The sequence below is a fragment of the Polypterus senegalus genome, chromosome 10, assembly GCF_016835505.1.
Source record: "Polypterus senegalus isolate Bchr_013 chromosome 10, ASM1683550v1, whole genome shotgun sequence".
Classification (NCBI taxonomy): domain Eukaryota; kingdom Metazoa; phylum Chordata; class Cladistia; order Polypteriformes; family Polypteridae; genus Polypterus; species Polypterus senegalus.
In genome coordinates this window covers 131,292,939-131,312,536 of record NC_053163.1, presented here as the reverse complement: position 1 = coordinate 131,312,536, position 19,598 = coordinate 131,292,939, and the positions used below count along the sequence as shown (strand labels likewise).

The 19,598-nt window shown below is 35.3% G+C and overlaps 1 protein-coding gene across 1 annotated transcript in view; it reads right to left on the bottom strand.

The window, feature by feature from the left end:
• Positions 1-19,598, bottom strand: part of stk11 (serine/threonine kinase 11) — a 93,620-nt gene that overhangs the window by 62,041 nt on the left and 11,981 nt on the right. Inside the window, exons 3-4 of the mRNA XM_039766660.1 lie at positions 10,326-10,409; positions 4,873-4,962 (exon numbers count right to left, since the gene is read on the bottom strand). Of these exons, the coding sequence (XP_039622594.1) occupies positions 4,873-4,962; positions 10,326-10,409 (174 nt within the window). The remainder of the gene's footprint in view (positions 1-4,872; positions 4,963-10,325; positions 10,410-19,598) is intronic.

The following is a 19,598-nucleotide window of genomic DNA, read 5'->3' as shown; positions in this document are numbered from 1 at the left end:
CCTGCAATGACAAACACTTCCTTCTCTAATGTTGACATTACCCTTAATGTTAAGGACAAAGCTGTGCAAACATAATAGGGTTATGCTTCTTAAAGGTTCAGAGTCACACTGAGGATGCAAAATACCATCACATGTATGGGTTGGTTAGAGGATGAGATTTTTGTGGATTACAGAGAATTAGCTGCTCTACCCCCACACCTCATACAGTATCCACAAAAGTAATGGGGGACTTTATTTCATATACCTTCTGCAAATGAATAAAGGACACATTTTCACCTCTTGTTCACTTTATATATATATATAAAAAAAAAAAACTGGTCTAAGATCTGGTGCAATCTCCAAGAAAATCAGATTCATTTAGGTTAATGTGAAGATGGCAATCTCACACTGGTGTGGAAAAAAAAACACCATACCAAGACCCTTTGGAAAAGGATGTCTTGGTGCAGCACCAAGTGAACCCTGGAACAGTTCACAAGGGGTATGAATGTGACTCCAAAATGAAACCATTCTAACTACATGAAATGCTGTGCATAACAGGGAAAACTGCACATGCTATGGTAGTCGCACTGTGTATGCCATCTCCACAGTATAATGAGTCATGGGTTAACATGAAGCATTTAAAGCAACGTAACGATATAAATAAAAACACAGCGGTACAAATGTTTTATGCAAATTGTGTTACGACTCACACAATAATCAATTAGAGCAACATAATTCAGAGCTGTGAAGCTTAACTATTAAATATTTACTAAAATAAATCCTCAATATACAGCATTTCCACAGTACCACTTATGTAGATACATACACTTGAAATTTGTTTATTATTAAGTCACCAGGGATGTAGTGATGGACAATTCAAATATTTAAGTCTTAATTCATTTTGCAATTAAATTTAACATTACGTATATAAACACTAAGTAATGGATTTTATTAAATTAGAAATATTTTTCACTTGCACAGAAATAAAAGGATCAAGAATACTTCTACATTCAAACAAAATCTCCTCCCAATTGTTTCAAATGTCATTTAAAACCAAAAGCAAGGGTGTCTTTAGCACAACTCAAATTCTAGATCACCCAAAATAAAAATGTCAACATGTACAAATTTCACATTTTAAAATAGGCTCTAAAATTGTAGAACCTAAAGGATATGCCTGTCCTATCCAATCACTTAAAAAGAGTGTGTGGTGTCACCAGTCTCTAATTTTAGCCTAATGAGCATTAAAATTGTTCTTATAAATGGAGTAAATACTCTTCAAAAGGGGTGTGAGATGATTGACATTACCTTGCAGTCATCAATCACTTACTTCAAATGATAAACTTTTGGAACTTTGATATTTTCAATCCTTAGCAATATTATTTCCACACGTACTGTAACAGCAATCAAATGCTAACCATTTAAGCATTAGTTAGATATTTCTTAAACTATTACCAGCTTATGTAATTGTGTGCTGCAGTGACTCGGTCACCATATCCAACAGCAGAAGTATTCAACAAACTATAGCAGACAATGATGATTAGCTGCAAGTCAGACAATTAATAATAATAAAAAGAGAAAAACAGTAGGGATGTTAACATCCAAGAAATTGGTAATATAAAAAAATATAAACATGTAAATGTTTATGCATATCTGAATTTAATGTCAAGTTATAGCAACTCAAAATGAGCAGATTTAAAATTGTCATCTTATTTTAATCAAATTCTGACAAACACTGCTAGGTCATTTATTACCACACTATACCTCTATATCATCTGCTAGCATCACAAGAAATTTCTGCAACTTATCCCATGTTTAACCCTGTATGACCTAAGGGGTTTTTGCCATTACTGTGTCTAAATTACATACCCATAAAACAATGGCTATTATTCTGTTTAAGTACAGTACAATCCCTCTTAACTGGCCTCGCATTAACCGGCCAACGAATCAACCAGCCTGTTAAAATATATATTTTTTTTTTTAATCCTGAGTTCTTCTTTATATGTATGCACTTCCTTCTTTCCTGGGAGGTGAGAGGTATTTTAAAAACAGCAAACAACAAAACAATGTTCAAATTAAATAAAGTGCAGTGTATCAAAAGTCTTCTTTAAATAAATAATCCATTACGAGTGAATTAGTGGAGGTTAAAATCCATTAGTCCTTTAAAAACAATGGCTGGAAGCAATTGATACCACTGACTCGCCCAACCTAAATCCAATAGAACACCTCTAAGACATTATGGTTTGGTCCATCTAACGACGCCAGGTTGCACCTCAGACTGTCTATGAGCTCAGGGATGCCCTGGTCCAGATCTAGGAGGAGATAACCCAGGACACCATCCGTCATCTCATTAGGAGCATGTCCCAATGTTACCAGGCATGCATACAAGCACGCGAGGGCCATACAACCTACTGAGTATGATTTAGAGTTGCTGCAATGAAATTTAATCAAAATGGACTAGCTTGCCTCATCATTTTTCCACTTTGATTTTCAGGGTGTCTTTGAATTCAGCCCTCTGTAGGCTGATACTTTTTATTTCCATCAAACGATGTGGCATCCTTTCATTCCTAACATATTACCCAGTCCATATCAGTATAGATATCCAGCAGGATTTTGTTCCCCAACCATTGAGATCTGATGTGTTTTTAAAGTGTTTCTTTAATTTTTTGAGCAGTTTCTACATCTCTATATCCATCCATACACACACACATACAATATGTGTACAATAACGAGGATTTCACTGTATGTGGTTCAGCATTGGTGGGAACTTAGAAAAAAGCAGGATTCACTCAGCTATGAGGAAAGATCAAGTAACAAAATCTTAAGATTAATTCGAAAGCATGTAAAAATACCATTATTGCTTTTCATTGACTTGTGGGATTATTTCAACATACACAAAAAAATATGGCAGTGTCTGATAGGCTACTGGAGGTAGCAGCACAGAACTTACCAGGGGGCTTGTGATGTGGCTTATTCAGTTGGTTTTTAGCTCTACCACAGCTTTCCAACTTGTGAGAAAGCGCAGACAGTAAAAAGAAATTTGAGCGGTTTTATGGAGTGTACTCTAGACTATATAAGACCTTTTTAAGCAATGCAGATATACACATATGCCCACATCCCATCACAGCAAATGCAAAATAAGTGATCAGTGTAAAGAAATGCTTCACTTACAATTTCTTTGGCATTCTAATGCTAATTTATAGGGAGAAAGAATATTGTTTCCAAATGTAAGACACTTATCTAATATGTGAACTAAAACACACAATCCACAAAAAATAAACGCATAAAACTTGGGAAACCATTCACCAAAACACAAAGCTAAACTAAACAGTTGCAGCCTGCTTAATATGCTTTTCTTAAACTGCTAATATCCACCCTGCAACAGGAAAGCCATTTTCTTAATTAAGTTAATTTTTTTAACTCTGAAACGGAGGGATGGTCCTAAGTGTCACTATAAACAGCCTGAAAAGAATGGAGAGTTTGACTACAGTCATATTAAGTCACTAAAATACAGAAGTGTTGATCCAAATTACTGCACAAAACAAAATTAAAATACTAAAACACAAAGCACTCATGAGCTTTTGGATGCATACAGTCTGAAAGTGGGAACCATGTTGCCCATCTTTCTGGAACAAAGAGGAAACAATTTCACCACCAGCCTACTACTGTGCCTGTAAGCAGAAAAAGCAGCCCCGTTGCAAGTAACCCCACTGATGCTAATAATTGCCAAAACAGTAAGAACTCATTGACATCAGTAATATATGATAAATCTTGCTTATTACTGCAGCCACTATATTATGCTCTGAATTCAAAAAAGTTGACACTTTTCTTAGTGTTCCCAAACTACAGATTCCAATATCTGTTTCAGTGAAGTACGCTTTCGCCTAACATTGTTTGCCAACTGCTTGACTTGAAGCAAACTTATGTTTCCATGCCTGTGTTATAGAAAGCACCAGTTTATAAACAAATGGTACAAGTTCGGTATAAGCTCTCACTCTGCACATCATTGTAGCAAACAAAACAAGGACGACTGGCAAGGTCTTCACAAGCCATTTTAACCATGTCTGTCAGAGGACACTTACAATACTTGATTTAATTCTTTTGTGGGGTTTAACATGGTTGACATGCAATTTGATAAGTAAGCTATACTAAAATCGTGTTTTTCTGTAAAGTGCATAATAATTTGGGTGTAGCTGAGACTTGGTCTAAAGAGATGACTTGTATTAAATTCCCTAAGTGTAAGAGATGACTTGTATTAAATTCCCTAAGTGTTTACCTTTAAATCAGCTAAATTTAAACAGTTTTTACCGATATCCCTAGAACGGAGGCTAAAGTAACATAAGAAAACTGCCTCTAAATTAGGGGAACCTGAGACATTAATTTATTACCTGCTTTACGATTTCTGCAAATCTTTCCTAAAGCCCAGAAGCATGAAACCGCACCAAAGGTGCTATTAATCTTAGGTTACAGTTCTGCAAAACTGTGGGCACAGGGGCTCATTCTTTTTTAATTTTACTTCATGTTTTTCTTAAGTAAAATCAATTTTTACTTGAAACCACTTTGGTTTTATTGATTAAACAAGAGCATAAACAGACACTGGAGGAAAAGAATTCCTGAGAATTCAAACAACAACTGAATTCATGTTTGCAATATGACTGTCTCAAGACTAAAATGTATCTTACACTGCATTTTACTTATCCAGAAACAGAAATGACTAAGGATTTTTTGGTGCTCTACCATAATATTCAACAGTCACACAAATTAAACTGAATGACCTGCTCTATTAGTTTCTAAAAGCCTCCTTTAAAAAGGATGCAATGAAATTACCTTCCTCACTAACCCACTTCAAGATTGGTAGAATCGAGAAAGGAAATAAGTTTGCCCAGCAATACTTACCCATGAGCTTGAAATACTGGAAATTTCTTGGCTGTAACACTATCCAACATCTCCTGCATGCCACACACACAATACTCCATCACCATATACGTGAAAACAAAGTTAAAGAAAAATTTAGTACTGAACTCAACAAAAATGCTTGGTAAAAACAAAGCTCTTTCATGCAATGTAATACATTGTGAAACTAAATTTCATCTTAACAATACGTTTAACACAAATTATGTAAAAAAAAAAAAAGTAAAGTTAATTTGATTTTATATTAAACCTGAAATTCAAAGCATATCTAAAGTTTCAGATTCTTTAAAAATAATCTTAAATCAGTGCCCTGAAGCCTCAACAATCTGATCAGGAAAATCTGATTTCTTAAAAAAAAAAAAAAAAATTTAACTAACCAAAAGTATAGCATGAACAGTGTTGTCTTGTTCTGTTAAGCTTAACTTGGTGAATTCTAAATTGGATAACTCAACAACAAAAGTATGTAAACAATGACCCCTAAAAAGCAACTATATAGAATACTGGTAAATAAGTGACATTTGACTTTTACATATTTGAAATGGCTTTTTTAATGTTCATTCAGGTGTTAATTAAAAAAACAGTGACATAAACTTGATGTAAAAACTGGAAAGAAAAACAAAGGCAGGCAGTGCAGTTTAGTGATTAAGCAAATGGACTGGACGTTACAAGGGTGCAAGCATAAATGTCACACAGAAGAATTGAAATATTTATATATTGTGTTTAAACAGTAGCATTGCCTGTTTATCATTTTGAAGGTATAGTTAAATAAGCCGAAAACAATCCAAGTATTAAATTACTCCCTGTTATTTCTTTTATATATTAAAAATGTAAAACAAACATCCTGAAATTTTAACAGCTATTACTAGAATGTATCCAAAACAGAGGGACCAAGTTGGGAAGGACATGCTGCAGGTCTGGAAATTTGCTTAACACTAGAATTACCAGAGCCTTTGAAAAAACTTGTAATTCCGTCCCACATTAAATCACTTCTTAAATCCCTTCACACCTCTCCGCCAGCGTACTTTGTGCTCTAAATGTGCTGATAAAGAGAAGCTAGGAGCATCCGGCTATTCCATCCCCCCACCAATTTAGAACGTGCACGAATTTCTCCAAGCCCATGCCTTCATTGAGTATCTGGGAGTGAAGTGGAGTTTTAGAGTGGAAATAATAGATCGTTATTTGGAACACATGCATTTCATGTCTGTTCCGTTTCTACAGTAATCTGTGTAAACACATTGTTAAAACAAACGTTTTTTATATTCTACTAGTAGATGACAAAATGTAGGCATAAACTATATAATGTATGAAGCCTGAAGTCCAAATATCAAAGAAACATTTTCACAAAAGATACAAATATAACAAAACAATTGCGCTTTTATTCAAAAATATAACTGCAGAAACAAAAAGCCGCCTTAACATGAGACATTGACACCCTTTTATTGTAACTGCCTCCGTGGTGCAATAGAATCAGTTCCCGCCTGGGAATCAAAAGGTCGCAAGTTCGATCCTGCACCAGTCCGTTTTGAGAAGTAAACTGCTCTTAGTCTTACTATTTTTGAGTAAAAACATACATTTGATTTCAGTCTGTAACAGCCGGTGCAATTTATGATCCTTGTAATGGTTAGCTTTTTCTTTTTTTTTTTTTTAATTCACTTTTCATTCTCTCAGTCGCGTTCAGAATCAATCCATACAACCCCATCTGACACAGCTGTTTTCACATAAAGACGCTATAGCTCTGCAGTGTACCACAATGCATACTAACGCCCAAAGGGTTCTGACACACAAGCGCTGGCGAAGCTGCCTTCTTCGTATCTCACCGTCACTTGATTTTCTTTTTATTCAGTTTTATTGAGTGTTCCTGCCAGTCTCCGCATGTTGCTGTATGCCGTTTCTTTTGTACTCCAGGACATGCAGAGGACAGAATGGTAAAGAGCAGTAACTTCGGCCCTATATGCAATCATCAGACACTCCCCATCTGCCCGTTGTTTTGTTATACTTTTACACCAACATATGTTCCTGTGATTGAGCATGCTCAAAAAATACACGTGCAATGCCACGAAAAGTGCACGCAGACACTTCATTTCGCAAACAAAACAAGTGCACTTTTATTCAAGACTAACTGTATAACCAAAGAAAAAAGAAAGCAAGTTACAGTAGGCGATTGATACGACAGCTTGCATGGTGCAATGCTAAGAAGTACTGATTTCCATACCGTGCTATATAAAATCATCACATTCAAATATCAACAGTTCCCACACACCCAAGGACCGTCCTTCCTACATTTACGACACGTGTACTTGTTGCAGTGTACACACCTCTCTGTGCTATGGTTCCTATTACACTGAATGAGCACCTGACACTGTACTTTCTTCCCTGGGGGAAGGTCCCACATCAGAGAATTTCCAGTTCCTGCATAAATTCACACCTGATCCGACGCTGTTCGTTTTCAAATAATATTGCATTAGTGCGATGATATTTTCACATATATTGTCTCTTTCTTTCAGGTGTGTAATAGAAACCACGGCATACAGAGAAGTGTGTACATTGCTACTTACAGGAAAAGGCGATGGAAAAAGTGCACTTGAATAAAAGTGCACTTTTGTTATACTTTTACTCCAACATATGTTCCTGTGTTTGAGCAACACGGGCAGATGGGGAGTGTCTGATGATTGCATATAGCGTCGAAGTTACTGCTCTTTACCATTCTCTCCTCTGCATGTCCTGGAGTACAAAAGAAACAGCATACAGCAGCATGCGGGGACTGGCAGGCACACTCAAAACTGAATAAAAAGAAAATCTAGTGACGGTGAGATACGAAGAAGGCAGCTTCGCCAGCGTCTGTGCGTCAGAACCCTTTTTTTATGGGGGTGGGGGGGGCGCTCAAACACAGGAACATATGTTGGTGTAAAAGTATAACAAAAGAGCACTTTTATTCAAGTGCACTTTTTCCATCGCCTTTTCCTGTAAGAAGCTCATTCAGTGTAATAGGAACCATAGCACAGAGAGGTGTGTGCACTGCAGAAAGTACACATGTCGTAAATGTAGGAAGGGCGGTCCTTGGGTGTGTGGGAACTGTTAATATTTGAATGTGATGATTTTATATAGCACGGAATGGAAATCAGCACTTCTTAGCATTGCACCCCATGCAGGCTGTCATATCAATCACCTACTGTAACTTGCTTTCTTTTTTCTTCGGTTATACAGGTAGTCTTGAATAAAAGTGCACTTGTTTTGTTTGCGAAGTGAAGTGACTGCGTGCACTTTTCATGGTATTACACATGTATTTTTTGAGCATGCCCGTTTGAGCATGCTCAAACACAGGAACATATGTTGGTGTAAAAGTATAACAAAACAATGGGCAGATGGGGAGTGTCTGATGATTGCATATTGCGCCGAAGTTACTGCCCTTTACCATTCTGTCCTCTGCATGTCCTGGAGTACAAAAGAAACAGCATACAGCAACATGCGGGGATTGGCAGGCACACTCAATAAAACTAAATAAAAAGAAAATCAAGTGACGGTGAGATACGAAGGCGGCAGCTTCGCCAGCGTTTGTGTGTCAGCAACCTTGGGTGGGGTCTGAAATCAAATGTATGCTTTTACTCAAAAATAGTAAGACTAAGAGCAGTTTACTTCTCAAAACAGACTGGTGCAGGATCGAACTCGCAATCTTTTGGTTTCCCAGGCGGGAACTGATTCTATTGCACCACAGAGGCAGTTACAATAAAAGGGTGTCAATGTCTCATGTTAAGGCGGCTTTTTGTTTCTGCAGTTATATTTTTGAATAAAAGCGCAATTATTGTGTTATATTTGTACCTTTTGAGAAAATGTTTCTTTGATATTTGAACTTCAGGCTTCATACATTATATAGTTTATGCCTACATTTTGTCATCTACTAGTAGAATATAAAAAATGTTTCTGTTTTAACAATGTGTTTACACAGATTACTGTAGAAACGGAATAGACATGAAATGCGTGTGTTCCAAATAACGATCTATTATTTCCACTCAAACTCCACTTCACTCCCAGATAATCAAGGCATGAGCTGAGAGAAGTTTGTGCATGTTCTAAATTGGTGAGGGGATGGAATAGCCGGCTGCTTCTAGCTTCTCTTTATCAGCACATTTAGAGGACAAAGGACGCTGGCGGAGAGGTGTGAAGGGATTTAAGAAGCGTTTTAAGGTGGGACGGAATTACTATACTAGTCTATAAAACAGTAGTGAGACCAGCTATTTTATAGGAGTTTGAGACAGTGACACTGATGAAGACAGGAGGCAGAGTTGATTATACTATGATTTTTGCTCAGAGTAACAAGGGTAGACAGGAATAGGGATGAGTATGTTAGAGGGACAACACAGGTACGACAGTTTGGTGACCAAGACAGAGAGGCTAAATTGAGATGGTTTGGACACATGCATAGAATAGATGAGGGGTACATTGAAAAAAGAATGTGCCAACATTGCAATTAAGTTCCAGCCTCACTAGGCCATGTTTTGGGCATGCACCAAAATCATTAAATGTCTTTCGGACAGTCTTGATGTCACAATCCCTCCTAATCCATTAGCAGCAGGGTTTAAAGTGGAGAAGGACAAAAACTGTAATTGCCTTTATTACACTATTGGCACACAGACTTATCTTGCTCAACTGGAAGAATCCTAATTCACCTATTTTAAGTCAGTGGGTAACTGATGTTATACTATTTGAAATTGGAAAAAATCAAATTCTCACTCAGAGGATCTGTACAAAACATTTTCAAAACCTGGCAGGATCTATAACATTTTAGAATAAGCATTTAAATTGAGGAAGTGGATTCTCTCCCCTATTTTTTATTCATTTATTAATTTACTTTCTTATTTTTACTGGTTTAAAGTTTTACTCTGCTGGCCTAGCTTTCTTTTATATAGGTGGAGGTTGATTTGTTTCAGACCTAGTTTTGTTAAACTTTACTTGCTTATATGGAATGTTATTTGATTTTAATAAAAATCAATAAAATGCTAAAAAAAAAAAAAAAAAAGTTCAGGATGGGACCATCAGGTAAAAAGAAGACCAAAGAGGTGGTTTCTGGATACAGTGACGGAGGATATGAAAGCAGTGTGTGTGTGTGACAGAAAATAAGGTTAAAAACATGGATAGATGGAGACAGATGATCCACTGCACCAACTTCTAAATGGGGACAGCTGAAAGAAGAGGACTAGAATGAATCCAAGTTAAATCAACATGTAAATACATGCCTGTGTCACGCATTTAAAAATCAATTGTGAACATTTCATGAAGAAAATGTGACGTGCATGTTATAAATTTAGCATACCAAAAACAACATTAATATAAAAAGTCTGCAAAATAATGCATATATTTGCATTTTGCAAAATAAACAAAAATCTCAGTTATACCAGAATACAAAATATTGACTGTGTTCAAAGAAAATCTTCAAAGGATATATTTTCTGTTTCTCTTCATTGTATAACACATCTACTAACTGAATTACATTTTTGTGCCTCAGCTTCCGTAGCAGTTGAATTTCTCTGAAAGAGAAAAACAGATTAAAAAGTTTTTTTACATGAACATAAAATGTACGCTATAAAGCATTTCCATCAACATTTAACAGAAACAATATATGAAATGGTGATTACTTTATACTGCATATAGCATTATAACTACCCAAACTGTAGCACAATAGAGAGAAAAACCCCATTAGAAAAATAAGCACAAATCTTAAATGGGATTGTCATGTAGATTTGCTCCAGACGTTTATACAATTTCAATATTAAAAAAAAAAAAAACAGCCTAATAGTTGCCTCATTTCTGTAAGAAACTACAAGTTTTTAATGACAAGATTACATTTTAAATATTTTCAAAGTGTCATCAGCACTTAAGTACTTTTACAAAATGTAACAGACATTGACTGAAACAAAAGAGTCAGGCAAGTTAAATTTATACCATACTATTAATCCGGGTGTAGGCAGACTTAGCACTACAAATATTTTTGCAATAAGAGAATGGTAATGTTGTATAGCAAAACCAAAAAGTATTTGGCTACTCCTTGTTTTGCTTTCTTTGGTGTACAATACACTTTAAAAAAAATATGAATGAAGTTCAAGCTTATAAATCAAAAGCAGGTCCATATAAGTTGAAAGTGAAGAAGCACCAAAGTTCTCAAGTTATCCGCTACTTTTTGGGCAAAGCTACACTGAGAGACCTACACATTAACAAAGAGTGTTCTCACAAGTTGTATGGTTCATAGTAGGGCTGTCAGAATGAAGAACAACATTCAAATAGGATTCAAACCTATATTAAAAAAATTCTTATTTAAAGGCAAATTCTGACCTCAGAATGATTTGTGTCATGTTAGTCCAGATATGTGCTGCTGCAACATTTTTGTATTGTATAAAAAAATAACTATAAATCAGCATTTTTACAATTTTCAGTTGTTAGTTTAGACAGATTTTTTTTAACCGCACTGCTCCGATTTTTGGTATAAATATCGTTTCGCTCTTGGTCCTTTTCAGTTTCACTTCTGAACCAGAGAACCCCGATTTACTGTTGTAAAACCATCAAGCATTCATTTAGCAAACTAAATTGGTTTTCCTCTTATATTAAACATAATGGGCAATAGCTGCTATTTCTCTGATTTTAACCTATAACCTATGCTTCTTGAGTGTTTCTAAAAATTTTGCTCTGTATTTTCTTTTTATTTAGTAGCAGATTTTTTAAGATGCTGTTGAAACTCTTTGGGCGATCTTTTGGATTTTCCACAATATTTCTCTCATATTGCCTTTTTATATGAGTAACCTTTTTAACCATTGCTCTTATGTGGTGATAAGCTCTATGGTTGGCAGTTCAGTTTTGTCTTTCACAAATTATATGGCTGTTTTTTTTTTTTTACAGCTCCATATTTATCATCAACTACAGTGTTCTCTAATAACTTGCTGCAAATTTTGGATTGACCTTGTACTTTAGAAATGCAATGTACTTTTTACATAAATGGATATTTCCCCACCTTTTCAAAATAATGTTGAACCATCTCTGCTATTCTCATCCCCACAATTTAGCCAGTTTTTTGGTACTGGTGTATATATTCTCTCTCTAAGAACAAGATGTTTTTAAAAAAAACACAAAAAAAAAAAACACACTGCTTTAAGTACACTTGTAGGTTTAAGTGCAGAGTAATAGGCCAGAAAAAAAATAGATTCAAATGCGATACAAAAAAAAAAAAATCTCATTATGAAGGTGGTCTGGCTGTAAAGTTTTACTAATGAAGATAAACTATTCAGAATTAAGAAAAGGCCATCATGGAAGATACATCTATACTAATAAAAGGCAAAGCCCTCACTGACTCACTCATCACTAATTCTCCAACTTCCCGTGTAGGTAGAAGGCTGAAATTTGGCAGGCTCATTCCTTACAGCTTACTTACAAAAGTTAAGCAGGTTTCATTTCAAACTTCTACACGTAACAGTCATAACGGTCGACAACATCCGCCATGTTAAACTCTCTTATTTATGGCCCCATCTTCACGAAATTTGGTAGGCGGCTTCCCTGCACTAACCGAAACCGATGTCCATACTTACTTCGGTGGTATGACGTCACTGTCGGCCGCCACATTGAACTTTCCAACGAAGAAGATGTGTCATGGTTGAGGGAGAGAGCTATCCTGACACAACTACGACTATAAACCACATTTTACTTCAAGAACTACCTTCACAACCAAAAACATATCGGTCTGTGGATTCAGATGTAGAAGTGGAAGACGTGGTGTACTATCCGGTAGAGTTTCTCCACACTCTGAATCCTCCAGACACTCGTGAGCATAATCTAATTTTGAAGATTGGGGCACCAACTGTTACTGAGAAACTTACAGCCACCAAAATGAGACCAGGTCACGTGTCTGCAAAAGAACCTAATTGAGGCAATTATTTTTACTGGCAGTGGCTCAGGGGAGAGAGTTTTTATTCATTGCATCCCCGTTATACCCTCTGATCTCCCATTTCAATTCAAACGCCTCCAATTTCCAATAAGGCTCTGCTTTTCAATGACAATTAATAAGTCTCGGGGATAGACCCTACAAAAGGTTGGCATTCATTTGAGGCAAGATTGCATTTCACATGGCCAACTGTACGTTGCATGCTCAAGAGTAACCTCAGCGCACAGCTTGGTCATATTGCGACCGGAGGGCCGAACTGACAACGTCGTATACAAAGAGATCCTTAACAGATAATTATTGGTATATTTTCCCTCAGTTTAAAAAGGTTTACTCTTCTTCTTGTTAATTTTAAGGCAGTACCTGCGAAGCGCGTATATATACGTAGTAGTATGTAGTATGCTTATAGAAATGCAGCATATAAGTGGAATAACTCATCTTTACTTCAACTGCTATTGTTACTAACACATATAACATAGTGACTTCAACAGTATTAATATAAAAAAAAATTAAGTACCAATATCCTGAAAAAAACTTTTGAAGTTTTGAAATGGGTAGATGACATATAGTCTATATCAGCAGATAAAAATAAGTGTATGTGAGTGCAATAAAATTAAAACAAAAAGCATTTCTGAAATAAGCAACTGTTTAAACTCGTTGCAGGTTAAGGTAACAAATTACATCAGAGGACACTTATCTGAGTTTGCATTTTTTTATTACACTGGAAACCTTGAACTATCATCATGAGAAACCAGAGTTGTTATTAACAGTACAATTGTATGTACTAAGTACAACATGAATTATACAAATTTGAAAACTATAAAGAAAAGTATTTTAAAACTTGCAAAACCTTGTGTGGATATTTTTGGTAAAACAAAACTAATAAAATGGAACAAAAATAAACTACAGTAAAACAAATTAAATAAGAACCTAAAAAATGGAATATGCTTATACTAACTAGCCATGTAAAAACCTTATATTCTATAGTGAAGTGGTATTTTTAAAAATTAAACTGCAGAACTCCGGTGTTAACGTTTTTTTTCCTTCAAAAAATTGAAATTCAGGGTTATTGTCCATTGAAAAACATTAAAAAAAGATCACCTTAAAACCTATTTTAACCTAACATGTACATAAACATTTATTCATAAAACATGCCATAAAAGAAAATAAATCTTGTCAAATACAGACCACAATTCTAACAAAATGTTCACAAAGATACAAGGTTAACATACAAGCCTAACTCTGCCACACACAGGAGACTATGAAATAATAATGGAAGATTTATTACTATTTACAAGGCCTTTGTATCTTTTTGATAGAAGAAAAAGTTCAAAGCATTAGCACAGACAGTTTTGAGAGCCTTCAGCGTAGCTTAAAAAAAATAGAACGAGCCAGGAGCTTCAATCATGAAACACCATTTTAAATTATGTGTAAAATCGACATTTTGGTTTAACAAGCCTATTGTTTACTAAACAATGAGGTCAAATTCTTACTTGCCTGTTTGTCTGTTCAAAAGATTTTGGCCACTGTATTAAATGCAGGCTTGTTAACCATTCACACTCTGTTTAAATTTCAGGACAAAAAAGAAAGAGTCTAAACTCATTCTCTTAATTTTTGCTGAAGACATGCTGCTCTTCTTACACTCTACCATTCCTCTCCATTCACAGCACTACTTCACAGATTCCCTGTCTCAGTGTTTTTACTCCACTTTCTTCAATGTAAAAGCTAATATTTCTGCTGTCACTCTTTTCTAAAGTTCAACTATTGGCTCTTTGTTTAACAAATATTCATCAGCAAAATTACATGCAATTCCTTAACTACTGTAATACTATAAGTAAAGAAGCATTACAACTAAATTCCTATAAAGGTTAAACATTTTGAAAAAAACAGTTTGAGATCAGCTAACTTACCAATCAATTTACCACAACATTTCATTTTTATTCATTGCCGACATGGCGACAGTAGTTTTCACTACAACCTCAGAGATCCTAGCTCAAGTACCATATATAGTTAATGTTTGCAGTATGCAAATTGCACTCGTGTGCGTGTTTGTGTGTGTATGTTCATTGTGAGACACACCAGTTTTCTACACACATCATAAAAGACTTGCACGTAACGTTACCCGAGAACTGTAAATTGCGCCTATATGTTTGTAATCAGCCAGGTTTGGTTCTTACCTAAACCCCAACAACCCTGAAATGGATATTGTGCTGGCAAGGATTTATAAAATTAAAGAACTGTCTGGGTTTTTGTTTTGCTTGTTACTCAGACTATGTAAACAACCCTATGCCTTCATATATTTGGATCAGTATACAATTGGTACTCATTTTAAAAGTGCATGCAGCATAATTTATTACTGTGTACTGCTCAGCAAATGTTGATAAGAAAAGCAGAGAGAAGCCTTTAAAGAAAGGCATACAGAGCAGTTTGACTCAATTAAAAAGGTAGGAGGATAGGATTCGATCACCTCAAAACTGAACACCACCTCAAGTACAAAACTTACCCAAATGAAAAACAAACACACACCCATGTTTCTGATCTTGAAGAAATTAATAAGAACCTGAATGTACTTTCTGCAGAGGTGACACATACCAATAGCAAATAAAAACACCAATGACTTAGAACCACGTTCTCTATACAAAACTGCTGTTAAGGGATTGAGAGCTTGTCAGCAAAAATGACAGACCAAGTAAAACAGAGGATATTACAAATGTAGCTGAAGGTGTTTTTTGGCATTTCAATATAGCTAAACAAAAATAATTACAGAACAATGGATTGTACATCAACATTGATGTGGATATGTTAGTCAGATTGTGTGTGGAAGTGTTTTTATACCCATGAGAAATAATGTTTAACTGGTTTAATTATGTTTAAAAATGTTTTAATATGATTTTGTGAACAAAGAGACGACAGGTGTTATGATGAAACAGTCTTAATTTTCTTCTTAGATGTCAACACTTTTGTTGCGTCTAATGGAAAACAAAACCTTTAAGTTTAAACTATGGCTACATTTTGGTTTTTTCTCCCCGAAATCAAAGAAGTAGCAAGCATGCAACCATTTATCTTATGTATAAGTTTAAAATTGACCAAATTTTTGAATAATATTTCTTTGATGGTATTCATCCAACTTAATTTACCATGCCCCATTAACACCCAGCCCACCAATATATCCCCAAGCCCATCAGTAATCAAAAAGCTTGACAACCAAAGGAGCTCATTTAAAATTTAACATTGTATACTCATCACAGAATCACATAAGGAACTCCACCAGAACCAGACTGCATGCAACTACAACAAATTTTAATCTGCACAGTGATGAACTCTTAAGAATCTGATCCCAGCCAAAGTGCACAGAACTGACTTGTCAACCAAGCATATCAGAAGATCACGCTGCAAAGCCTGGATAACCAAAATGAACATCATGAAATAAGCGGATTATTGTACAGATGGGACATTCAGTCTGTTTCGATAAAGTAAATGTCGGAGTGCGAGACTTTAGGTCATCAGCAGAATTACATTCTGTTTTGTTCTGTTAGTTGTGTGTGCGCGACTCCCAAAAAAGTCAATTTGTTTTCTGTTCCTTGTATTTAAGAAGCTTAATCAAACAGCTTGATATTTCTGGCTTTCAGTCATGTTTAAATTGGGACATGTTTAAAATTGATGGGTTAGAGGTTACAGTAACTTGTCAGAAGCCCTAAAAACATTAAACTGGGGTACAAGGTTCTAAATTTATATGTCTAAGGTGTGCTGCCTTTTCTTCTGCACTTCTTAGGAAATGTTATGGAATTCTGTCTTAAATTCTATTCCTGCCTGGGGATGAAAAATGTTCTAGCAGTCTATATTCATTATTTCAGCTTCCTACATAGGCAGAGTATAAATGTTTAATAGTGGTGATCAGCAAATTTCACCAAAGCATTACTCGCAAAGAATTTGCCACATTCACCCTTGTTCACCGAATTACTTAATCTGGTTAACAATAACTTATTTTTCCCAGCGTACCAGAAAGCTTTAGAGCTGTAACAGTCAACACTGGATGGGACTGCCCCCCCAGGTATATAATGCTGATCATTGGCATTATAGACAGATTATGAAGTTTGCGTGTTTCTCATTACATTCTTTCTTCTTTGATCTCACTGAGACATGGTCACACAGTAGCGGACAATATGAAGAGCACACGATCGCGTTCACAGTATCGCTAGTCTACTGACTGACACACTGCAGAAACACTGGGAGAAACTCGGGGTTAACAGAGGAAACTCATGCAGCTATAAACAGAACATGCAGACTTCATGAAAACCAAAAGGTACTAAAGCAGCTGTACAGCTACTAATAGCATCAGTATTCATACCAGTTTTTTTTTTTTTTTTTTTACATTTCCCATAAAAGTAAATGCTATAAAATGTGAAGCTATAAAGACATTAATACTGTGTATAGTAGGTGAACTCAATTTAAGGAGCTTAACAGATGGTTTCTCAAATCTTATTTTTATGAAATATGGTCAACAAATCAGCTCTGCCTGTCATCAATGTGCAGGTTGATCTTAGAGTTCCACATCTATATAAGAGAAGATGGTGTATGCCCTATATACATGTTATTAGCCAACGGGAGACTAAAACCAAACCTCGAAAGCTTGAAAGAGCCTAACTCCATCACAAACAGGATGCTATGAACAATAACAAAAGATGTGTTACTATTTACAAGACTTTTTATCTTTATGATAGAAATAAAAGTGCAAAGTATCAGCTCAAACAGTTTGGAGAGCCTTCAGCGCCATTTTAAATTTTCTGCCTTTAACTCTTTTAGGGCTGCTGCTTTTTTTTTTTTTTTACCTCCCATGGCTGAATATTTATTCCAAAAAACTCAGTTTTCTGGAAAGCAAACAAAGCAATAGATTCTCACAAAACATAAAACGACCTACGTATTTTTTCAGACTAACCACAATTTTGGCATTTCCACTTTTGATTAAATACATGTTTGCACATCTCTGACAGTGTTCATTCTTTATTGATCTCATGGAGGCAGGGTGGTACAGTGGTTGGTACTGCTGCCACAGAGCTCAGATCGCCTTTTAGGCCACAATAATTGGTCAGGTATATTTGGGAGATGTTTCCTTTAGTCCTCAAGGACATTTTAAAGAGGACTGCACCATTATAATCCAGTCAAATCAGTTAATTCACCCCCATTGTCTTCAATGCGTTTCTAAGAGTTCAGCAATATTCCTGAACACTTCCATGATTTCTCCAGAATTGAGGTGAAGCAAATAACGCAGAGTTTGCTCATCAATACTGTTTAATAAGTGATGCATTTATAAATCAAAAATTGCATTCTGAATATGACAATTTTTTTAGCTATGTTCCTTAAATTTACCTTGGGGACATCAGTGCTTTTAAAAAATAATAAGTGTAGAGCTTAGATAAAAAAAAATGCTGATAACATTTTAGAAAGGCAATATAAATAAATCAGTAAAGCAGCAATGGATGTAAATTCATTGTTTTAAGATTTAATATTATGCCTAAAATATAAAGCCCAGTGTGATGTTTTTTTTTTCTTGCAAGAGTCAGTTTTATTAAGGAGCAACAAGCCCCAGAAGTTAGTGTATATACATCTAACTCCAACTAAAACTTGAGTGCTTGAGCTTGTCTGCGGCCTGTCTGTACTTGTGTAATGAGAAATGCAAAGGGAGGTGGTTTTAAATCAGGTGTCTGTCTTTCCAAGATCAAAACAGATTAGCTGTGTTTGTATAATAAAGCTGAATATAAACTTTGCAAGTAAATGTAACAGTTCCAAGAAGGAACATGGAAAGGTTTGGACAACCCTTGCACAATTATATATTTTGCCGATATTTGAACACAAAATAGAACAAAATTGAAATGGCAAACTAAAATAATGGTGTTTTTAATGAAAATTGCTGTACAGTTACAATATATTTGAGCATTTGCAAAGTTTTACATACTGTTAGTAACAGCCACTTTGTTCTGAAATTTTTTCTTGATTTGTCCTTACAGACTGTAGAAAACATTTATGACACCACCATAGAGTTTTAATGATATTTAAGTCTGGGCACTGTGAGGGTCATTCAGAAACCTTCACCTTGTGTTTCGTAATAGATTTCAAAGTGTACTTTGGATCAATGTCTTGCTGTAGAAGCCATCCTTTTCTCAGCTTCAGTTTCCTGACAGACTAGATGACATTCTCCTCAAAGACTGGTTTTACTTTGCTGTCAAAGTTGTATGTTATAATTTTACTTCAAATATCAAAAATATATGTAATTTGACCAGAACTGTAAAACTTTTGCAGAGAACTATATGAATCTCTCTCTACCAAATGAAATTTTCCTTAAATTTACTCCCCTAAAGCAATCGAGACATTTGAGAGAACATTAAATAGGCCAGAAGTTAGACTATCATCCCTGGTTACAATAGGGCTGTCAGATCAAATGTTACTGTTTAAATATAACAAGCGTATTTTTAAAATGTAAAATTCAAAGGCAAATAAAATTACTGCAAGATAATTCACTTGAATGTAAACATGTTTTATCTTGTTACTCCAAACACACTTTGCAATATTGATGTCTATTTTACACATCTGTTTTTGCACATCATTACCACAATCAGCTTTTATGTAACTAAATCTTTAATTTGTACTGTCGTTAGTGAAATGGACAACTTGTTTGTTGAACACATCTTCACAACACATTTTAGGGTTGGTTTTCCCTCAATGTGCTGTTTTTGGACAACCACATTATGTAGTAGTAAGGTCAGATCTTGAAAATACTTCTCTAGCAACCTGAAAT